Source organism: Cynocephalus volans, chromosome 1 (assembly GCF_027409185.1).
Source record: "Cynocephalus volans isolate mCynVol1 chromosome 1, mCynVol1.pri, whole genome shotgun sequence".
In the NCBI taxonomy this organism is placed as follows: domain Eukaryota; kingdom Metazoa; phylum Chordata; class Mammalia; order Dermoptera; family Cynocephalidae; genus Cynocephalus; species Cynocephalus volans.
The window spans coordinates 258,151,319-258,174,212 of record NC_084460.1 but is presented as its reverse complement, the minus strand read 5'-3'; the positions used below and the strand labels follow the sequence as shown (position 1 = coordinate 258,174,212).

The following is a 22,894-nucleotide window of genomic DNA, read 5'->3' as shown; positions in this document are numbered from 1 at the left end:
CCTCATAAGCGATAGGTTTCATTCTCAGGTCAATGGCAGCCTTTGGTGGGTTTTCAGCAAGAGAATGATTTGATGTCCTTTACAATTTAAAAGTGTCCGCCTGGCTGCAGTAGGATCTGACTGTAGGGAGGGCAGAGTAGGAACAGGGAGAGCAATTTCAGAGTCTCTTTTCTTGGTAATTTATACATATAGATTCATCTTGAGCTGTTTTTATATCCTGAGCATCTTAGTTTCCTAATTCTGGTTTATGCTCTAAATTTTTCTGTAATTAGGGAAGAAAATTTTATTTTTTATTTTCTATTTTTGCCAGCTGGCCAATATGGGGATCTGAACTCTTGACCTTGGCACTACAAGGCTGTAATCTAACCAACTGAACCGACTGGCCAGCCCTGAGAATTTAAAATTTGTATACACTTCTAGTAATTTTTCTATACCTTTGTATTCCAATTTATATACTGACAATTTTTCTTAGTATAGTATTTTGAATCTCTTATAATCCAAGTTATTCTATGATCTATATGAGTAGAAATACAAAGCTAAAGTCATCACATTTTTTCCTAGATATTTTATGTATTTTTATTATATTATATTAATTTTGATTAGAACTTTACATTTAAAATGTACTTTTTCGGGCCAACCCTGTGGCTCACTCGGGAGAGTGCGGCACTGGGAGCGCAGGAGCGCTCCTGCCACGGGTTCGGATCCTATATAGGAATGGCTGGTTCACTCACTGGCTGAGTGCGGTCACAAAAAAGGACAAAAAAAAAAAATGTACTTTTTCATATTAGAAAAATTCCAAATTAGAAAACAGACTAGTTCATTTATTTAGGGCTAGCATTTTATCAAATGTGAGCTTAAACTCCACCTCATGTTAAAGGGGCCCCTAGCAAATACAACATTTGGAAGAGTAGTGAAAGCATCCTGTATGGTTTGTTGGCATAGGTCCCACTGGTGCCTTGATATGTGTCTGATAATGATATAAGCAAGCCTCAAATCTGACTGCCTGCACCTGTCAAATCTCAGTAGACTATATGTCAGTGAGGAAGGCAAGAGACCCATACTACCCAGAGACACAATTAAAGTTATCACCTAATGATTTTAAATTGTAATCAACTACAGGCTGACTGATTGAAATTAAATTTACTTATGTTTTATGCTATGCTCATATGGCACTTAAAGGTACTTATTTTAAAAGATTAAACAATAACATGTAAAAATAAGAAGTATTATTCTGATTTCAAAGGGATTATAATTTAGCTTGCTTAAGATAGAAGACAGATAATTTATGAAATGGCTGACTAGCATGAGAAAGGATGAATCAAATCCCTACTACACACTATATGTAATATATACAATCAACAAAAAAAGTTAAAGTAATGAAAATATTGCCACATTTCAGGTAATAACTGATGGTAACTCTAGTGTTTGTTATAGTCAATAGCTACTTATTAAAATGATTTCTCCACTTAGAAGTAATTCAAAAAAACCCTTTTAAAAAACATATTGTGTTCCTGTAGTGGCCGCTTACTATTATTACTAAAATAAAAGTCTACATTTGATTGTGTAGCTTAAAAAGCCTTCCGAGGTGAAGCCAAGGGCAGGACCATTTTATGCAGCCATGCTTAAGAATAGAAATGCAGACATTTTAATTAGAATAAAAAGAATAGCACCATTAGCAAATAACTCTAGCATGAAAAAATAAATGAGAGCAAAAGAATTCACTGTCACTCTATGCATGTTGCCACTTATATTTATCTAAAATCTATAAATTGATTTTGTCTCTACTATGTTTGGAAGAGCAGGTAGACTCTTTTATTTCATTTATACTGTCTCTAGATATGTAATACATTTATATTGTCTTCAGAGACAATATATAAAAAATGTTTTTCTACATTACTATCAGGAATTTTGAACCTTTCCATGTTCTAGATGGTTAGCTTCTCTGCTAAATGGTAAGCTCCATGAATAGCAGGAAACTTTTTCTATAAGTACTTATAGTATATATTCTATATATTTAAATATTTGGACAGAGAGAAAGCAGTAAAGAAAGAAAGGTAAGGAGGAGGAGGACAAAGATAACAAGGACTAGAAAAAAAGCAAGAGTGAAATTTATTTTAGCATTACTTAGTATAATGATATTCTAAGATTTTACAAGAATTTGTAATATATCTAGAAAATCAAGTAAATAAGTAATAGTTTCTGTATTTTGAAAGTTATGTAGAATAAAAAATATTAAAATCTAGAGGACAGGGCCAGCCCCGTGGCTCACTCGGGAGAGTGCAGCACTGGTAGCCCCGAGGCCGTGAGTTCGGATCCTATATAGGGATGGCCGGTGCGCTCACTGGCTGAGCATGGTGCAGACCACACCGTGCTGAAGGTTGTGATCCCCTTACCGGTCAAAAAAAAAAAAAAAAAATCTAGAGGACAATACCAAATATCTCATCTTTAAAACAGAATACACTGGAGATGCTATCTATTAATGGTTCATTAACCAAAAAAATGAAAGCTAGTCTACTTGTATTTCCAATCATGGCAGGAAAAAAAAATAATGTATAGATTTTAGATAAATATGCATGGCAAATAGTTCTTTAATCCAAACTGGGTAAAAGTTTATTTACAGTTGATCAATTTGGTGTAGGTGGAAAGGTAATGTAGTTTGATGGCCAGCCCGGAAGAGCTAGACCAATTTAATATAAGATGAAGAATGAACTCTATGAGCAAAGGAAGCAACAGAACCCACTATGCACCAAATATCACATGATGAACTTGCTTTCATTTTTTCTCCCCTTGTACCCTCAGAACATTTTTTGAAGTAGGTGTTATTATGAGCTAGGAGTTATTTTCCACATTTTACAAATGTGTCAGGTAACTTGCAGAACCGGGATTTTATCTCAGGTCTGTCATTCATTCAATGAGCATTTTTTAGGTACCAGTAATGGGTTGAGGCCCTAATTATGAGATCCAGGGGTCCATGTGTTTCCCACTAATCTGTGGAAGTATGTGAAGAGAACAGGTTGGAGATTAAGTGACAAAGGCTACAGATGATGAAGGAGCAAGCAGCCTAGTGGAGAAGCATCAGGCCCAGGAAGAAAATATTCCCAGGTGACAAAGAGCACGGTTGGAACCCTGGACAGCTAGGAATAATTCCCTGTGAAAAGTAATTCACTGATTGAAGGACATTCAGGAAATGTTGAGAAATCAAACAGGATCATTCATCCATTTGTGCACTCAACAATCTCATGTGGAATGTCTACTTTGTACCAAACACTGTGGTCGGGGTCGGGGGGCAGAGGAGATGCTAAAGCATCTACTGGAGGCCTCGGCAGTGAAGCAGCAGCAAAGACTGTGAGGATAGTAGAAAGATGAGGATATGCTAGATCAACAGAAATACTTGGTATATGAGTATAAGGAAACAACACATGGAATTTTATAGCTGGCCACCCTAGTCATCATCTTATTGGGCCAGCTGACCCTCCAGGATCCTGCTGTCAGAGATCCAGCAGGTGGAAGAAGGTGAGAGTGCCCAGACCTGACCCCAGAGCCCACAGGGCTCTTTAGTGACCTGGCCTGACTCGTAGAAGCTTCTGCGGTGCTGGACTCCAAACAGGACATATATGCTGTTATTTCTAACATGAAAAATGAAGCAGTTTTAGAGAAGGAGAAAAGTGTTTTCATTTATCAGGTGCTATATCAGTGAACACACAGGTTAGAGATCAACAGAGAGAAGAGAATGAGAAGTGACATTGCTCAGGGGAAATCTTCAGTGTAGAAAAGTCTTTAGAAGTCACGGGGAAACCACCTGTTGAAATTCTACTCCTCAACGTTCTAGCTCAAGCGTCACATCCTCTGTGAAACCTTTCTGTACCCTCCTGGTAGAAATAATGAGTACTCCTCCATGATCACAAAACACCTTTTTCATGCCAACAAAGCCTAGTTCTGATGACACTGTTTTATGGATATTTTTCTCATTTCATTGTGATCACTCTTGCCAGCCAGATCGCCAGGGTCGTCTTTGTGTTTCTGATGGTTAGCCCCATACTAGGTACCAAGTAGGTGCTCAGGTACACTTACAGTATTGAACTGAATTAAGTGAGAGCTGTGATAAATGAAAATGACTGTGTCTAGGAGAAAAGAAAAAAAAAAGGAAGGGTGTCAGTAATAATTGCAGACCTCCAAACACCTTTGACACGGGGACCGTACCTGGGGTTCACACTAGGGAGGCACTCGCACATCTCTTTTCTTCCTTTCAAAGTTTAATATTTTTGAGAAACTCAGAAGCATTTTATTTCAAGGCAAAATGTTCAAACACTTCCACTTAAAGTCCTTCACCCCAAGGGTGTCAGAATAGCTCACAACTATTTCTGGCCGACAGTACTGCCATACCACCCTCTTTCAGAGCAATCAAACTCACCATCAATACTGCAGGAAGTCAATGAGCAATGGTGGGTCTGGGCCTGTAAACTAAAATGCCACCATGTGTTTTCGAGTTTAACATTTCAGTGGGCGGACACGTAAGATGAGGAGGAAGAAGGAGGGAGATCACTCCCTTCATAAAATAAGCTGCTTGAAAGTCATTTTTTACAGACAGAAACTCAATCTTAAATAGTTCTTTACAAAGAAACATTGTCTTATTCCACTGGAATTTCTCCATGCACATATTTTTTCTTCTAATTTTGTTTACACAATTTAGAAATAAACTATCCAGATTAAAATCAATGCAAAGAGTATTTAGCAAGATTGGCAATTCAATTATTTTTAAGCAGAATGTCAAATCTAATATTTTTTGTTTAATTATAACAGTTTTTGAAAGTACTGTCAAAAGTAATATTAACACTTGTTGACCCACCACCAGTGAGTTCTAACAAATGCACATATTTAGCATATTTGATTTTGATCTTTTCTTACGAAACATAATATTACAAATAAAGTTAAGGTATCCTCCTGCCTTAATCACATTTCCCACCTTCTTTTTCCAGGTTTGGGGTGTAGCACCCCTATGAATATTTTTATTATTTTTTTATTATTCAAATGATGAAATTTATGAACTGTTATAATAAGTATTAAATATTATTTAAAAAGCAAATTTAAATTAAATTGACCGCAAAATTAATAAGTGAAAGATAAAGAATGATGTAATTTGTAAAGGGAGATTATTTGATACAAGTTCTAATTATATATGGAGTTAGTTAATGCTAACATAATTTAATCAATGCTTTATTTTTACACTCAATTATAGCAGCATAAACTTTTGTGAACATCATTTGGGAAATAACTTGTTACAAAAACACTAAGAATTAATTCTATGAGGATTTGTTACAAGTATACAACTGTCATCTTATTTTCCTACCTTCATATCATAAAATCAATAAAATCTACAGAAACTTGTTGGGTAGATATTTTGTTGTTTCCATGTATTCATAATTCATTTTATGCACACACACACATACACACACACTCTCTCCCTCACTGCTTACCTCTGAGCTTCCTGAGAGCCAAAGAATAAAGGAAAAACACAATAGGTCTTACAGCTGACATTATCTAATGAAAAGAGAGGTGCCAGCCACATCATCAGGTGAGGCTACCTTCTTTTCTCCGTGAAAAGAATTATCATGCACATCCTTATTAGAAAATAAATAAAAAATTAACCAAATAAATAAAACCCACCTGAATGATGTAATGGACAATATTTGCAAACTAGCAGTTTCACCAAAATACAGAGCTATAATTCATCTGCTGTTTCTAGCTTTCATGGATGAAATCCAAGAGCGTGATGTAAAATAGCAGTTTTTTGGGAAATCAAGACTGTAATGATGTTCATACATATTTACTCCTGAAAATTTTTTGCCAAATGAAAGCATACTAGAGGGCCAGTTTGTAAAATACAAACAGGAAGCCACCCGCTGGCTAAAGAGGGTGTGAGAATCCCAGAGCTCAGCCAGAAGAAACGTGCCCAAACATTCAACATGATCATGACAGAGAGGAGCGAGTAGGAATTTAGTCTATCACATTATTCAGATGTGATTTTTTTTTTTTTTCAGTAAATTTATTGTAATGTTTTTCCTTCCAAATTTTTATTCTGGGGTTTTCATGCTTTCTGACTCTGGTGTGTATTAAGACCCATCCAGTCAGAGCAGCCACACTTCTCAATAATCACAAAGTCACTCCCTTGGTTATTAAATGTGTTTTCCAGCTTGATGAGGAAAAGCATACACATGATGCTAATGAGGGATTTTGCTTCAAGATACTTTTTAAAAATGTACATGAGTAAGAAGAATTGTTTACTTTGATTATTTTAGGATGTAAATGCAGCTGCCTCAAAAAAAAAAAAAAAAAATCCCAAGAAAAAGGCAACTGTGATCCATGACAGTGGATCCAGAGTTAAATCCTACTTCAACTGCATCACATGTACGGCCCAGGAGTGCTCACTGTCTTGGAAGGAGCCTTGTTTGCTCACTAAAGCAGTGGGCATTAACAGGTATCTGCTGCCGCTACGATTTTATTTCAATCATCTTAAATCATCCTGCAGTCAGGCAGGGCATAGTTTATATGAAGAATAATTCTCCCTAAGTTGTAGTTAAGGGTGCTTGCATGATATCACCATTATGATAACACCCTCTTTGCCCATCCCAATAGCAAAGACAGAAAACTCTCCCCATGAGGAAATAAAGCCTTCCTGAGTCACACACACAGCTGCCTCCTTGAGCCTGGCTGCTCCTCTAATACATTTCCAATTTGGAACACAGCATAGGTCAGGGTGGAAAAAAAGCAGGAAAGGGTAGAGCAGGAAGGGCATTGTGGTAACATTTTTGCCTCAGTGCTTCACCAAGCCACTAAGCCCTATTGATTCTTCCTTTTCTTCCATATGGTTAATGCCTCAGTCCTGGGCTTTCCTCCCTTGCCCCCCACCCCCACTCCCCCTGCAGCAATAGCCTGGGAACCCATCCCTCTGCTCGCACTCCACTTCTAGTGCAATCTCTCTAAAGCACTACTTTCGTCATGTTGACCTTCTCTTCACCCTGTGCTCAAAAAGCTTTCAGGATTCCCCATTGCCCAGAAAATAAAGTCCACTCCATGGACTGGCATCGAGGCTTTGCAATCTGTCTGGAGTGCTGTGTTCAGCCGCTTTGGATGGGAAGAGTGCATTCCAATCACACTGATCTATCCATGATCCTCCCACTCTGCTTGCCTCTGCTCATTCCCCCACGTCATTCCCTTCACCAACCTCTCCATTTGTCCAAATCCTACCCAGCTTTCCAGACAGCTCACTTTCCATCTCTTCCTCCCTGTCTTGTGAGCATTAAATCAAAGTCATGAGGAGAGTAGAATGAGATGCCAGGTACGAGTGGCCCCCTACAGTTTCATCTCCTTTCTCGCCAGTCAGTCTTGGTTTTACTTGGTGAACCAGTTCTGCTGACAGCTTCATGGATGGTTTTGGATCAGTGCATTTATATCTATCCCTGTCACCTGACACCACACACAGACTGCCTGAAGTATGTACCATGTGGAGAAAAGCCTTTTAAAGCATGTCACTGAATCATGTACATTAAACAGGAGTACTAACATCCTTATAATGGAGTGAAGGAGAAAGAGGAAAAAGATGTGGCTGGAGCCTGAGTGGCTGACATTTCTCAATGGGTGATGCAGCCATTTGCAGGAGAAAGAGATAAGGGACTTGCCTAAAATGCTGACTTCTGAGTCTTACCCCAGACCTATTGCATCAGAATTTCTCATGAGTGAATCTCATACACACTAAATTTGGAAGATCTCTTAGTCTTAGAGGGTGAGTAAAAATCTGATATAATTTCACCTCACCATGGCTGCACATCAGAACCACCTGTGGCATTTTTGAGCACTGCAGTTGCCTAGGATTCACACCAGACTTCCAAAATGAGAGTCTGTGGGTTGGGGCCCAAGCATCTCATTTTCTAAAATATTCTACGAAAGGAGAAGGTTCTGATCTGCATCCAGGATTAGAAAACCAAACGCTGGGCCGACCCCGTGGCGCACTCGGGAGAGTGCGGCTCTGGGAGCGCAGCAGTGCTCCCGCCGTGGGTTCGGATACTATATAAGGATGGCCTGTGCGCTCACTGGCTGAGCGCGGTGCGGCCGGTCACAAAAAGACAAAAAAAAAAAAAAAAAGAAAACCAAACGTTTATGATGACCAATATTTACTGAGTAATTACAATTTCTCAGAAACTCTTAAGCAGTTTCTGTGCATGATTCCCTTTAGTTCATACAGTTCCGAGTTATCATCTCTATTTTCCTGGATAAGGATTCTTTTTTGTTTTTCTTTTCTTCTTTGTTTGTTTTATTGTTTTCCCAGGTAAGGATTCTGAAGCTTGGGGAAGTTAAGTAACTAGTCTGGTGCCATACAGCTAGTAAATAATCAAGCCTAGATTAAACCTGGTCTGTCTGATGCCAAGCTCTAGTCTCATTCCCCATCTACCTTTATTATATTAGACATTATTTCAATATGTGGCCATCAGTCTCTTTTCCAGTTCCCTGTATTTAATATGTGATTCTGTTTTTGGAAAATTCTGGCACCACCCAGAGGAAGGGTTTCTCAGCTCAGTTTTCCTTTGACTGGCTATTTGTTGTTCAAGGTTTTTTTCCAATTAATGTGTCCCAGTATTCCCAAGATCTTCCCCATCTAATAGGCCAACTTCCAATCTTTGCCTCCTTATAAAGAAATTGATATTAATGGCAACTAAGCTTTTCCACCTACAAGATAAGCCTGGCCACCCTTGGAAAACCTGAATTGGTCCTGGATAATGTTTCTGGACAGGGGCATTCTTTCTTCCTCCTAGGTTTCAAAACTAAAAGGATTACCCACTATAATAATTTTTTTTTTTTTTAAAGGCCACCTGAGTAGCAACAAGGGAGGCTTACTAGCCTTACCACTTAGTCAATGCTTTTCCACTCTGCATAGAGGGTAATTTTTCAATGCATTTTTACATCTCTTAGCTCATTTTTCCCCTCACAACTCACAGTCGTTCCTGCACTGTAGTTTATTTACAGATAAAATACTTATAATCAAGTTCCATCAAAAGGAGTGACATGAGAGTTAATGAGTAAATGGGCTTTGAGTATCACAAGAGTCTTGTATGAAAGGTACACACTGTTTTTACTGTTATTAATATAATGCAGTTCATCCATTACAGATCTGACGGAGAGCACAGACAGCATTCTGACCTCATTTACTGGCCAGGCCACAGAGGATCTGCATAATAGCCCCAGAGATAGACAGGCCCAAGAGAAACAAACCACAGTCAAGGTCCAAAACAACTCAGAAAGCTAACCTCACTGCAGTGCAGTTGGGTGCTTTAAAACTGACTAGGAATGTTGTATGGTCAAAATAGGGAATGGACACCAAGCGGAGGACCTTGGGAGAGGAATAAGTGACAACCATGTTTAATAGATGAAACAAGATCTAGTGAAACTAGAGGGCAGCCACAAGCAGACACATGAATAAGTAATTTGCTAGCTGGCAGGTTTTGCATCCTCATGCTTTGGCAGATGACAAGGCATTTCCTAAATACACAGAGAGGCTTATTTAACTCATTGCAGATCATCCTTGAGAGATCTACTTCAAGTGAGGCAGAAAACTAAATTAATGCCAAGACCCCCAAATAATTATGAGATAATTATAAATGCATGTGAGTTGTCTTAGATGGCACCTTTTACTTCCTATAATTTAGGTTCTTTACTCCATCAAATAGTCTTTTAAAATTATTTTGTGTTTCTCTTCTTTCTTATAATTCAGTTTTTCAGTCAATGTTAATTTTCTTTGAAGGATTTTCAGAGGGTAGTATTTCCACATAGAGACCCCTGAAATTATTATTTTCGAGTAGGGCTGATTCTTTTTCTTTGTAGCCTAGAAGAAAGGAGATCTATGCAATCGCAGTGTCAAAATGTCAAAAGACTGAGATAGGTTGAAAAAAAAGAAAAAAAGAAAACACAAAAAACCTTAAAGGCATTTGTGCAGTCCTCAGCCTTACAAATCTTTGGCTCACATAAAATACTTGTGACATGCTGTAATTAACTAGTTACTCCTCTCAGAATGAATAATAATGTAATTATTTGCCAAAAGCAGTGAAGAAAGGATAGTTTCTGTTTTTCAAAATGTGTGCGTTTCATTTCTGTAGGCTGAAAAACCCTGGATTAATTTATATAAGCTGCTAAAGCATAGAGTGACCTGCAATTTCACCATTATACTATATGATAATTTTGTCACCTTTTTATTAGAAACTTACATTTTTCAATGGTTTGAAGTAGCAATAAACTGACAAGTTGCTACCAGTTCAAATTATATTGGTGCCTACAACTGCCCCCAAATACCACAAAATGTAAGTAGTAGCTTAGCTGGTAAAAACATCTCCTTGTCACAATTGGATAGATGCCATTGAGGTTACTAAAGGCTATTGCTTTGTCTCCTTTGTCCGTGCAGACACAGATAAGAGGAGGACAGTGAGCCTTAGTTCTTTAGGAGCCACCTTCCCCTCCTCTGAAGAGCCCACATGTAGCAAAAAGCTTGGTGAGAATCTTCATGGGCATATCACTGGTTGTCTTTCCTAGGTCTTAATGTCTAGCACAGTGACTGTTTTCTTTAACTCTTTCCAACTCCATTCTCCATTCTCTCAGTAATTCATTCAAGGAGCATTTATTGGAGGTCTGCTGTGATACACTGTACTAGGTTCCAGGAATTCAAAGATAGATATGACACTTTGCCCTTGAAGAGGTTGAAGAAAAGTAAAGATGTAAATTAGTAAATAGGAAATTAACAATGCAGTAAATGCCACCATGAGGTAGGTATGAACCCACTCCCATACACACATACAAAAAATCATTCACTTATTTAAACACACAAAACCCTCGTGAGTATTTTGAAGCAGAGACTTGGAAAAGATTTATTGCTAAAACCCTCCAATTTTGAAATTATTCAGCAGAGTCAGTTGGAGTATATGTGTGTATATGTGTGTGTGTATAAGTGTGTGTTTTTACATGTAGTCAACTTCATACAGCGTTTTATTTAAGGATAAAATTTTCTAAACAACTGATGTTTTAAGTAATCAGATTATTTTAATACCCATAAGACTAGTTACTCATTCAAATACCAGATATTAGTTCACAATATCATGAAACTAACATTCACCAATATATCCCAGTTGTACAAAGAAGTTTAGATCACTTGTTTGGGAAGACAGAAATTAAGAGTCAATGTGATTTAAATTTATAAGAGTATGATAAATATTCCAAAAGCAGACATAGGCTTGTTTTCCAAATCCTGTTTATCCAAAATATTTCTTTAATTAGTTAATGGTAGGAATTTGGCTCTATCTTGTTTTCCCTTGTACTTTCTGTATGTACAACAGCGCAGGCTATGATGTCAGACTGCCCAGATTTGAAATTAGGTTCTTCCCTTTACAAGTTGTGTGATTTCTCTAAGCCTCAGTTTTCTTATCTGTAAGATGGAGATAGTAGCTTCATTTCTTTGAGAACATAAAATTATTTCTGTATTTATTCATTTTATTTAGTTACCTATTCAACACGTAGTTATTAGAAGTTTAGTGTGTGCGAAGTATTGGACAGAGTGGGGAATGCACAGATAATTCAGCCACTCCCAGTAGAGGTCAAGATGGACTTAGAGTCTCAGACCATAGTCCTGAAATCCTGCATGTTTTTCTAATAAATTAAGCTTAATAGACTTGGATACACAAAATATAGTAAATAATGATTATATAGACAGAGCTCATTCATATTATGGGAATATAGAAATGGTAGGTCCTTGGTAATCCAGTCACATTTTCCTTTCCCCAGACTACATAGTTTCCAAGACACTTTAGCAAATCTTTGAAGCTTCTTCCATATATTCAAAAACGGAAAAATACTTTCCATAGATTTCCAGTTTCCAGTGATTGCTGAGATTCACAAGCAAGTTTTTTTTTTTAATTTACTTTAATTTACGCATTTATTTAATATGTGCAATTCCATAGAGCAGGGAGGAATAAGGGAAGTATAATGAGGGTATGCAATAGAGAAAAAGACCAATATAATTCATGCTTTCATGAAACTTATATACCAGGAAAACTAAACCTTACTTTCACATCAAGGAATCTATGTCCTCCTTTTGAGATGAGAATAAAAATGCCAAATGTCTATACTTTTTTCATAGCCGTTCCCTGAAAGGCTTTATTTGGGGCAGCAAGAGCCAGGAATTTCCAAAGGGGAAACAAATCTTGAAAGGAGGCCTTGAGCAAGCAATGCAAAGAAAGGAAGGGGAAGGGATGGCAGCGGAAAACTTGTGGGACCAAAATCAGATTAGTAAAATTGAAAAGAAAAATAACAAAGAAAAGGAAACAAATTAGCCAACTGGAAAAGGAGGATCTCGTAAAGTAGCCTGAACAATTGTTCAATTTTATGCTATGGCTTTAATAAGTGAATTTTTCACTGAAACATTGATTCTAGCCAATTCAACTCAACCAAATTTTCTCTTTTTATCTCTGTTCTCATTTCACCATTGTGTTGTGATATTAAATAGGTTTCTGAACTGCTGATTATTTTGGGTCAAGATATATATGGTGTACATTCCTGAATTTCTTTGGACTTAACTTTAGTACTTAGGTGAGAGAACATACCATTCTCTCTGTTCTGTTGCTGCTAACAGGTAATTTTTTAGTAGTCTTTCCAGGAGGTGGTCCTTAGAGTGTAACACAACAAACAGTTAAAACCTTAACTGACTTGAAGGCAAAAGGAACCATCTTTTTTAAAATGCAAAAAGTCAGTCTCCTTACCCCTTCTTTATTTAATACCTACAAATAGTTGAGGCAAGCCCGACCTACAAAGCCACTTCTCCAAATCCACTCTGAAAAGGACCTAAAGCTCTTTGAACATGGAGACAGCTCCTGATCTCAGATTTTCGGATGCCAAACAAGAATCCACCGAGGTAGCAATGTAGTGTTCCAGTTTCTTTCATCACATGGCAACATCATGGCTGGGGTAGGAACACCACTCCTTCAACGAGCTAAGCATTTGTAGATGGCTACCATCTGTCCTAGCTATTTGTTCCTAAATAGGTGAAGGTAAAAATAACCAAGTGTTCCTAAAGCAATTTTCTTACCCCCCCCCCAAAAAACCAAGTGCATTAGCACATTTCCTGCCAGCATTTTTAACAGCAATCTAGGTGATTCTGATACAGATGGTCTAAGGACTACACTCTGAGAAGCACTGCTGTATAGAAAAACCCTCCCTCACTCAATCAACAAACTGATGAAGCAGTGATTCCCAGGAGGTGAGTCTGGTGCCAGCATGACCACCGAAGAATACAGAATCCTAGGCTTTGCCCCAGATTTACTGGGACCCAGGAATCTACTTCTGAATCTGTATATTTAAAATTCTCCAGGAGATTCTTATAACACAGTCTGTGATATTAGAGGAAAGGGGTTGGGTTTTAGCTTAACACATCTGAGAATGGGTCCTTGTTCCACAATTTACTAGTTCTCTGCTCTATATAATATCTTTGGTCTGGAAAATAGCTGTTGTGAAGATCAAACAAAGCAATGAATTTTGAAAGCCCATGTAGTAAACAGTGTGTTATTGTTATCATTATATTACATGCCTAGCCCTAAGTAAGATATACAGAAGTACTGTGTGGATATGTGACTTCGAGAAGCATATAATCTTATTTAGAAAAATAATGTAAATATTAATAAAAATTTTAAATGAGTTTATATTCTAAGGCAGTAATATGTTTGCACACACACACCAAAAAACACACAATATTCTGAATAACAATGGAGATTGTAAAATACAGAGAATTATAAGAACGTAAGAAAAAGTATATAAAGTTTGCTTTAAAATAGTTAATGCTTCTAGTTTAGGTGACCTAATTCTCATTAATTCACTAAATTGTTATTTCAATTATAGAAAACTATTAAAATTATGAGTGACAGTCAACTTGTACTTATTATTTTGTTATTTAAAATGAGAGGTAGAAAAAGAGCAGTGTATATCAGGGAAAGGGGTCCATGGACTATGCCTAAAAAGGCCAAGAACCCCCTGAAATTCTATACAAACGGTTGTTTACATGAGGATGGGTATTCCTGGAGACAGATCTAGCTTTCGTTTGATTCTCAAAGGGTTTTATGGGCCCCCAAAATGTTAAGGATCACTGAAAGTTTTCCTTTGGCACATTTGATATGCACCCTTACTTATGCTGAAGAAATTTAACTACTAATTGCATTCTAAATAATTTACTTGTTTGCTTTCTCTTAACTGCCCTCTGAGTCATTTTCCTCAAGCTTTAACCACTCAAATACCCCGAGAAAAGAAGTAACAGGAAGATTTCATTTAAGGAAACTCTAAAGCAGGGTTTCATGGTTACCTTAGCCTATTCACATCCTCAGGCAACAGCATAGAAGTTTATGTACATGTTTTTTAAAGTTCCAGGGCAGAGATTGACGATTATTTCCTGAGTTTTTCCTTTTCATTTGTTATCTATTGCTCAGTCGTTTGTATTATTTTTGATTAGTTTTCTGTTTCTTTTCATCTCAGATAGAAACTTGAAGAAATCTCCCTGGAAGGATACAATTCAATTTTGCCAACTTGAATTTTGCCAACCTAGCATTTCTTCCATTTGTGTTTTACTTATAATGTGGTAACAACACTATTGATGTTACATATTTTCATTTCTTTCTTCCTTTAGGTGTGTGTGCAACATTGACTGTTCTCAAACTAACTTCAATCCCCTCTGTGCTTCTGATGGGAAATCTTATGATAATGCATGTCAAATCAAAGAAGCATCATGTCAGAAACAGGAGAAAATTGAAGTTATGTCTTTGGGTCGATGTCAAGGTAATGTTCCTACCAAAATTCATTTCAAAGAATGTTTTTAGTCTTTGTGCAGAAATGAAAGGTGAAGATAACTTCTTATCAGGCAGCTATTTCATTTTCCAAAAGACAGTTCTGATTTACAATGGATAGTAGCGTCTAGTGTGGCATCTGTGTTGATTACAGGAGTTTGAGGGCCTATCGAGAAACATCGATATCTTTTTCTGTAAAAAGACTGTATCGTCACAATGCCATAAACACAGAAGCCAATATTCAGAAAGTAACAGACTTTCTTTTTGCAAAGGGAAAAATGAAAGTCAAAAGCATTTTTAACAAAGAATTTAGGAATTTATTAGGCAACCTTGAAATTAAAAGCAAATCACTCCACTTTTATGTATTGATTCAGTAGAAATATTTTAATTGCATTTTTAAAAGCAGGATGTACTAGAATGTTTTATTTTGTTTTCTTGTTCAGAAACATTTTCTTAATTTGACTTGTTTTTTTTACCCAATTTAATCTCAGTTATAATTATGAACCTTCTTCTTGTCCCAAATTTTAGAAAGCTTCCATCATTCTATTCGCTTTCAAACTGAAATTGGCATTATAAATCTGTGTTTGTATAAAGATTGCTTAGAATTATAGTTGTAAAAATTCCTTAATTGCAATGAAGATACTGTTGGAAGAATAAAATAAGTTTAACATTAGATATTTAGGAAACAGTTAACCAATCTTTATTGTTAATTTTTTAACACAGATAACACAACTACAACTACTAAATCTGAAGATGGGCATTATGCAAGAACAGATTATGCAGGTACATAATATTTTTTACTACAAAATGTGGCACTTCTGTAAGTACTGGGGAATCATTGTTTACTTTTCAGTCTAAAGTGAACCTTGCAAGTCTTCTGACATGTGCTGGTCTTCTCTGGCTTAGTTCAAGCTTTCATCAGGAAAGAGTAAATTTTTGCTGAAGCAAATGAGACACCCTTTTTTTTTTATGCCGGAGTTAAAGCAATTGTCAAAAATGTCAGTGAGATATAATTAACTTGTTTTGACAGTACAAATGGTACAAATGACAAAACATTTATCAAATTAATGGGCATCAATGGAAATTAATGCAATTTTGGCAGTATATTATAATAAATGCAAATGTTCTTGGTTGAATTTTCATAAAAGTCAACAATAAAAAAAGTTTGCTAGTCTCTGAAAAGCTAGAAATAAAGGACACCGACAAATAGTAATACAGGCTGTGTATTTAGATGCAAATTTTAAAAGGTATGTATAATTTATTTTTAAAAAATAATAAACTCCTTTAATTTATTTAGAAACTAAAATGTAGCTTCTCAGGCATGCAAAATTACAAAGCATGTTATATAAAAATGTAAATTTTATTTTGAGAAATATCTCTACCTAATATAATTTTTCTAGAATGAAAAATATCTTATGGGTATACAAGTGGAATTTTATCAGATTCTTCAATTTTATAGAAATTTGGGAAATATAAAAATAAAATTATTGATGTTGATAATGATATGTAAGGGATTTTTTTAAGAGCTTTTTACATAGCTATTAAATGTTTGTAACTAGATTTATGACTAATATTCAATCAAAAAGAATTGCTTCTTATCTTTCGAAATATGTACTACCATTCATGCTTTCTTTTTGAAATTTCACTTCTTTTAACAATATTTCTGAGGTTACAATTACATACAGAATAAATATCTATAAAATTTTTAAAAATTAGTCAGATGTTTTACTTATAGATATTACAAATCTCTAAGAATTTGGAAAAATAAAAGATTTTTTTTTAATTTCACATTTTACTTAATGTTTTTCTACATGTAGATAAAACTTTTTATATGTTAGAAACCTAGAATTATCATGGACAATGATACATGGAAAAACATTAGTTCTATTGTTACATAGCTGTTCCCAAAGCATCCAGGAGAAATAATAATAGATGTTCCTTAAAAAGAATAGTATAGTGGTCATTAAGTTTGGGAAGAGCCCAAATAAACAAATGGACCTTTTACCCAGAATTCCTTTCAGTTCTGTTATTCATTGTAAAATCTTTAAGAGATATGCATCTTTTATTTATATATTTTTTACTTTGTGTTGGGGAGAATTTCTAATATATGCAAAATACATACAAATGTAGTCCGGGTAGTATAATGAACCCTCATGTACTCATCACTCAAACCCTGTAACATCAGCCCATGGCTAACCCAGCCCATCCCACTCCCAAGCTCTTTCTCTACTTCCATAAAATGTGAAAGTAAATCCCGGAAATCGCATCATTTCATTCATGAATACTTTATTATGCATCTCAAAAAGATCATTTTTTTAACAAAATCACAAAACCACAATCACACCTAAAATAATTATAAATTATTTTTTATAATACATAGCTTCTATCTAACTTATTTGATGTATAACACATTTTTTGTGACACGTTTGGAGTACTAGTGTTCCTGAGAATGCACTTTGGGATATGCTGATCCACAGAAATATTATTTACAGTAATAAAAGGTAATAATAGAAAATCAAGGTCTGAGGCTAATAATATATACCTTAAATTTTAAATAAAATCCAATTTAAATTTTATATTTCTATTATAAATAATAACTATATCTTAGTGGTATTATAAGTCGCTACTACTAACTATACTTAAAATATCTGTGTACCTGTTTTGCAAACTAACTTCTTTGGAAAAGTCGTCAACAGTATAACATTCTATGAATATCTTCCCCATTGAACCATCCATCATTGGATCTATAGTAAAATCAAACCTTTCCCTGAGGTTTTGTCCCTGAAATAAAGAATTCTTTGAGTTGATTGGCATCAATATGCAAATACGTGTGCATTTATAAAATTGCACTAACGCATACCATAATAGAGTTTACCAATCTTTCAGTATCATTCATATTGCATATTAACCATTTGTCCGTTTTCAAAGAGATTGGGGATTGAATTTTTATTCCAAAAAGATTCAAATTTTTGTTTGGTTCAGATAATCTCTGATGTTCAGTGTCACTGTTTTTAACTGACATTGTTTCTTATCTTATCTCTTTATTAGACATGAGAAAGAAATAGACTGTGTTTTTAAATACATGCAAATGAAAAAATTCAGTCACTCAATGTGATTCAGGACCTGCTAATTTGACATCAGATTTATCAAGTAAATCCCAAAGAAAAATTTTTAAGATAAAAGTAAAGTTTAAAAATAATGTATGGTGAAATCCAAATTTAAGACAGAAACAAAGATAATGTCAATTAAAGTTTGCAATTCCTAATCAAACATCGATTGCATACTTTAAAGTTTTCCTGGCATTTCTTTCAGATGTCTGTATCTTTATTAAAAGTTTTATTGAAATACAGTGTAAATCCCTCTTTAGAAATTGTTTAAATAATAGTCACATTTCATAACATTTCCAAGCTTCCAATAGTATTTGCATCTTCCTGAATTTGGGGACACAAACACTGGAAAAAATAAAAGGAACCGAGTGGAGAGTCAGTATGTTATTGTCCTCTCACTTTCTGTTTCACATGCTAAAAACTCCCCAAGGAGGGAAAACGGAAACTTTGTGACTCACATTCCTAGAAGTTTGCTATGTGATCACAGTTCATTTAATGTTACAGCCACTTCCCTTCATGAACTCTCCCACCAGAGGAAAGTAACAATCACAAGGTTCTCATCTTTTCCTCATACGTTCTTGATACTATAGGTTAAAAACCCTTACCAATCCCTCCCCCCTTTTCCTTTGAGCTTATTGTAAAGCTATTATTAATACAAGAACACGTTTCTGATTATAAAAATGGATGTCTTCTTTAAAGAAAACCTAAATCATAAAATAAATTCATTGTATCTCACTTTTAATATTACTTAAAAGAAAGAGACTCCAGCAAGAACCAGCAGGAGCTGAATTACAAAAAAAAAAAAAAGAGTAGTGAGGCCTCTAACAAAACTAACATATGCAGGATACTAGAACATGGTGAACTTGCAGAGAGGTATGAATTCCATGATCCTCACAGGCATGTAAGTGTAGTCAGCACCAGGACACCGAAGAACTTGTGAGATCATCTTTCTGGTTACGTCTGACTTGGGTCTCTATTCTGCCCTCTCTCCTTTAATGAGACCCACGGTATTACTGACTCTTGAATCAAAGGGTTTCGGTTTCTTTGTTTCAAGGCCTAGTGACAGGATCTCAGTCAGATAAGCTAAACAGACCATTTAATGTTATTCTCTCTTCATCAGTCTAAGACTTGGGCTTAGACTTAGGTATGTCTCTTCATCTGCAAAAGCGTTCAGAGAGCACAAGTTTTATAAAACCACAAAGCTAGGGCTTTCAGGGCTTTCCATTGTTTCAAATTGCTAAAATTAAACTTTCCTTCTGGAAGCTTTAAAATAGCAAATGCTTTACACCTCTTGAAATTGGCAACATTTTCTTTAAATATACATATACATATATATACATATATATCCCTGATGTCTTGTAATGAAAAAAAAAAAAAATCAAGTTCTGCTGTTTTGTTTTTCTTCATCTGGTATATGTATTTTCTGATTGTGTTGCTTTTCTGTCTAAAAGTCTAGTCATGCTTCAGAAAAAGTGGCTACATATTTTTCCATTAAAAATGTACTTAATTTTATAAGTTGCTAGATGTTAAAAATAAATGATGATAAATCATTTTGGTTTTTATCATCTACAGAATAAAACATATTTTATTTTATGACATCCTGTACAAGTTTCCAAAAAGGATTTGTAGTGTCTCATAATTAAAATACTTTCAATGAGATCGTTTAAACAGAAATTGAAAACATACCAGAGAACTGTTAAGAAAAATAAATATATCAGCAGCATAGACTATTCCAGTTACTGCATTTAGCCCCAAGCTTCTTTGCAATCAACATAAAGAGAGAAATTAATTCAACAAAAATATTACAGAGTTACTGCTATATGCAAGCCACTGTCCTAGGCTTTACGAAGGTGAACAATTTAACCTAGGTCTCTGCTAAATGAAACTTAAGTCTTTGTTGTCTTATAAAAAGAAATAGTTCAGAGACCAAACAGAAAGTTTCTCTATGCTAAATTAAAAAAGAAAACATTTAGTATATATTTTTTACAAGGCATCACTGGAAGACATAGAATGGATAAAAATCTTCAATGGTGATTTTTAAAATATGCCAAGAGGCTCTTGTCCTCTCAATTTCTATTTCACTTGGGAATTCTTTTAATCAATTTTTGATAACATTCTAGAGCATAACATTAAAATATGTATAATTCAATGATAGTGTTTCTGTGTCAGACTAAAGTAATGAGTTTCATTTATGTAAATTCCCTAATTGGGAAAAGTAAATAACACAGAATACTGAGGAAAATGGCTGCAATGGAAAGCATGTTCAGCTTTATTTTCTTCATGTATCTATAGGTTAAACAGGAACTGGATAACAGAACAGTCAGAAAACCTGAGTAAAGATAAAGAATATGCTAGAGTATAGTATATAGTATATAGATATATAGGTGGGGAAAAGAAATGTCCCTATTTTAGTGGCTGTTAATAAGAAGATAAGTCCTAGTTTATCTGTGCCTTCAAAGGGAGCCAGGGTCTCCTTTGCTCTGAGTCTAGCTACAGGCAGCCATGGAGTCCACATGTCTACCTGTTGAGCAGTTCACCATTTCTTACAACATTTAGAGAGGATTAATTTTTAAGAAATTTTCTCTTTAGAAATCCATTATTTTTCTTTAAGCAATAATTTAGATATTAAGCTCAGATCTGAAATATGGAAGAAAGAAGCTGGAAATATACAGTTAAGTCAAATTCTATCTATCCTATTAATATTCCATCAACCCATTTTTCCACACTAAGAAGAAACTGACATTTTGAATGGGTATCTAGACAGTCTAAGCAAATTCAATAGCTTCTGTAGAAGCCATTGCAATTGACAAAGCCTTTTCACATATATTGCATTGTCTCTCTCAGTCTTCGCAACAGAAATGTGAGGGAAAAATTACATGCATTTGACAGGTGAGAAAGAGGGGTTCAAGGACATTAAGTAAAAAGAGGATGTGATAGAGCTAAGGTTCAAACCATCATTGCTAATTCCAGAATCCAGCAACTGTGAATGGTGAGGGACCAGGAAAGGAGTGTCACTACCTAACACTCTTAGGTACTTTGGGACTGACTCCGCACCCTGAAGATTAACTCCTTGGGAGTTCCAGACCCAAAAATCTTTTACCAAGATGTCTGTGTTGCTGTGAGATGCTCCAAAGAGTTACTCTTCTCTTTGAACTTACGTCTGTATATTCTAAGCATCCTATAAATACTATATGGTTTGGCTTAAAAATTCTCCTGCTCTGTTTCCTATTTCTTTACCTAGACAAGAGAAAGCAATTGCAACAGTGTTTGCTACCAAGAAATCCTACATCAGGAAAAAAACGAGAAACAATCATCACTAACCTCTTTGTGATAACTTCATAGTTTTACAAAGATCCATTCACATTACCTCATTTGTTCTCATGTCAACCAATAAAACAGGGTTACTGGGGGAAGTAAAAGTGAGGCTCAAAGAAACTAAGTAGCTGACTTGGAACTGGGCACGGTATTTTGACATATTGACTAACCACCCTCCTGTGCGAATAGGGCGCTTGCTTCATTTACCTAATATTTACCTCGATTGCTCCTCCGCCATCCATACGCAAGCATAAATATCGAGTGGTTTCATATCATATTTATAACATAAATTAATTCAGTCATGTGGTAAAAATCTACATTTAAAATGGAAGCTTTTTCCATTTGCTCATGAACGCAAGGAGCACTTCACCGGAAAACATGTTATGTCTGGGCCAGTAATTTGATCTCTAGGAAATAAATAAATAGCGGCAAATGCAAGCAGCAGCTTGTAGCACAAATATTGGTATCAGCAGTGAAATAAATAAAAATGTTTGCCCAGGCTATTACAGTGCCACCAGACTAGCCTAGAATATTTAAGCCCAGGAAATGAATTAAAATGTCAAGATTTTCTCAAGATTTCTGAAAGAAACTGTCTCGATTCAAGTATTTTCCCCTCTGGGATTTACATTAGAGTGCTGCAAAATGCATAAAGCTTTCTGTGAACTCTAACTCACAATTTTTCCTGCACTCTTGAACTTCTGTGCTTTCATTGTTTTCCCCATAAAATCATGTAGCCAGTCATCTGTAATATTATGTTATGTTCATGGTTATAGATAAACACAGAAATGGTATTTGCAATACAGATGAAGGTTTTTGACTGAAGAGGTGCCTTGGGCCCTGGTAGACACTAAAAACCTTTGTGTTTATGCCCCAGTTCATAAATGCATCCTGCATCATTTATGTGCACTTCTCCCTATTTGAAATGCTTCTCTCTGAGACAAATTGTTCACCTTGAGGTGTTACTTAGCTACCTTTCTCTTCCATAAATGTGTGGCAGCTGGCTTAGTGGTCATAGCCACAGAAACAGACAGGGCTGAGTTCAAACACTGGCCATGCTATTATTAGTTATTTAACCTTGAGCCAATTAGTTGACCTTTCTGAGCCTCAGTTTCTTTATCTGTTGAATGGAGATAATAAACCTACTTCCAAAGGATTGAAGTGTAAATTAAAAGACATCATATAAGGCATTAACAAGTAAAAGTAACTAGTGAACTAGCTATTGTTATTACTTTCACTTTGGTCTGACAATTGAAAAGAGTTTATTTTTATGGGAAATATAACACATTATATTGGATATGGTCTGTCCATATGGTATGTGTTCAGAATTTTTAAATATATTATTGTTTATGGACTTGTACATATATTACAAGAGGTTTGTGGGATTTTTTTCTTACCCAAGTCATATAACAGCTTGCTGCAAGAGACCTTGGATGATTTTTTAATTCATCCATACAGAAATTTAGTGAACTAGCTCGAAGTGAATATGAAAATGGTGTGGACCATCTGACAAACACAATTGCTGTGTGTGGACAGCCACAGCAGTTACTACAAGTATTACAGCAAATGCTTCCACCACCAGTGTTCCAGATGCTTCTGACTAAGCTTCCAACAATT

The 22,894-nt window shown here is 35.6% G+C and overlaps 1 protein-coding gene across 1 annotated transcript in view; it reads left to right on the top strand.

Moving 5' to 3' along the window:
• The window catches only part of TMEFF2 (transmembrane protein with EGF like and two follistatin like domains 2), a 231,119-nt gene that overhangs the window by 170,731 nt on the left and 37,494 nt on the right, over positions 1-22,894 (top strand). Inside the window, exons 6-7 of the mRNA XM_063113558.1 lie at positions 14,702-14,850; positions 15,582-15,641. Of these exons, the coding sequence (XP_062969628.1) occupies positions 14,702-14,850; positions 15,582-15,641 (209 nt within the window). The remainder of the gene's footprint in view (positions 1-14,701; positions 14,851-15,581; positions 15,642-22,894) is intronic.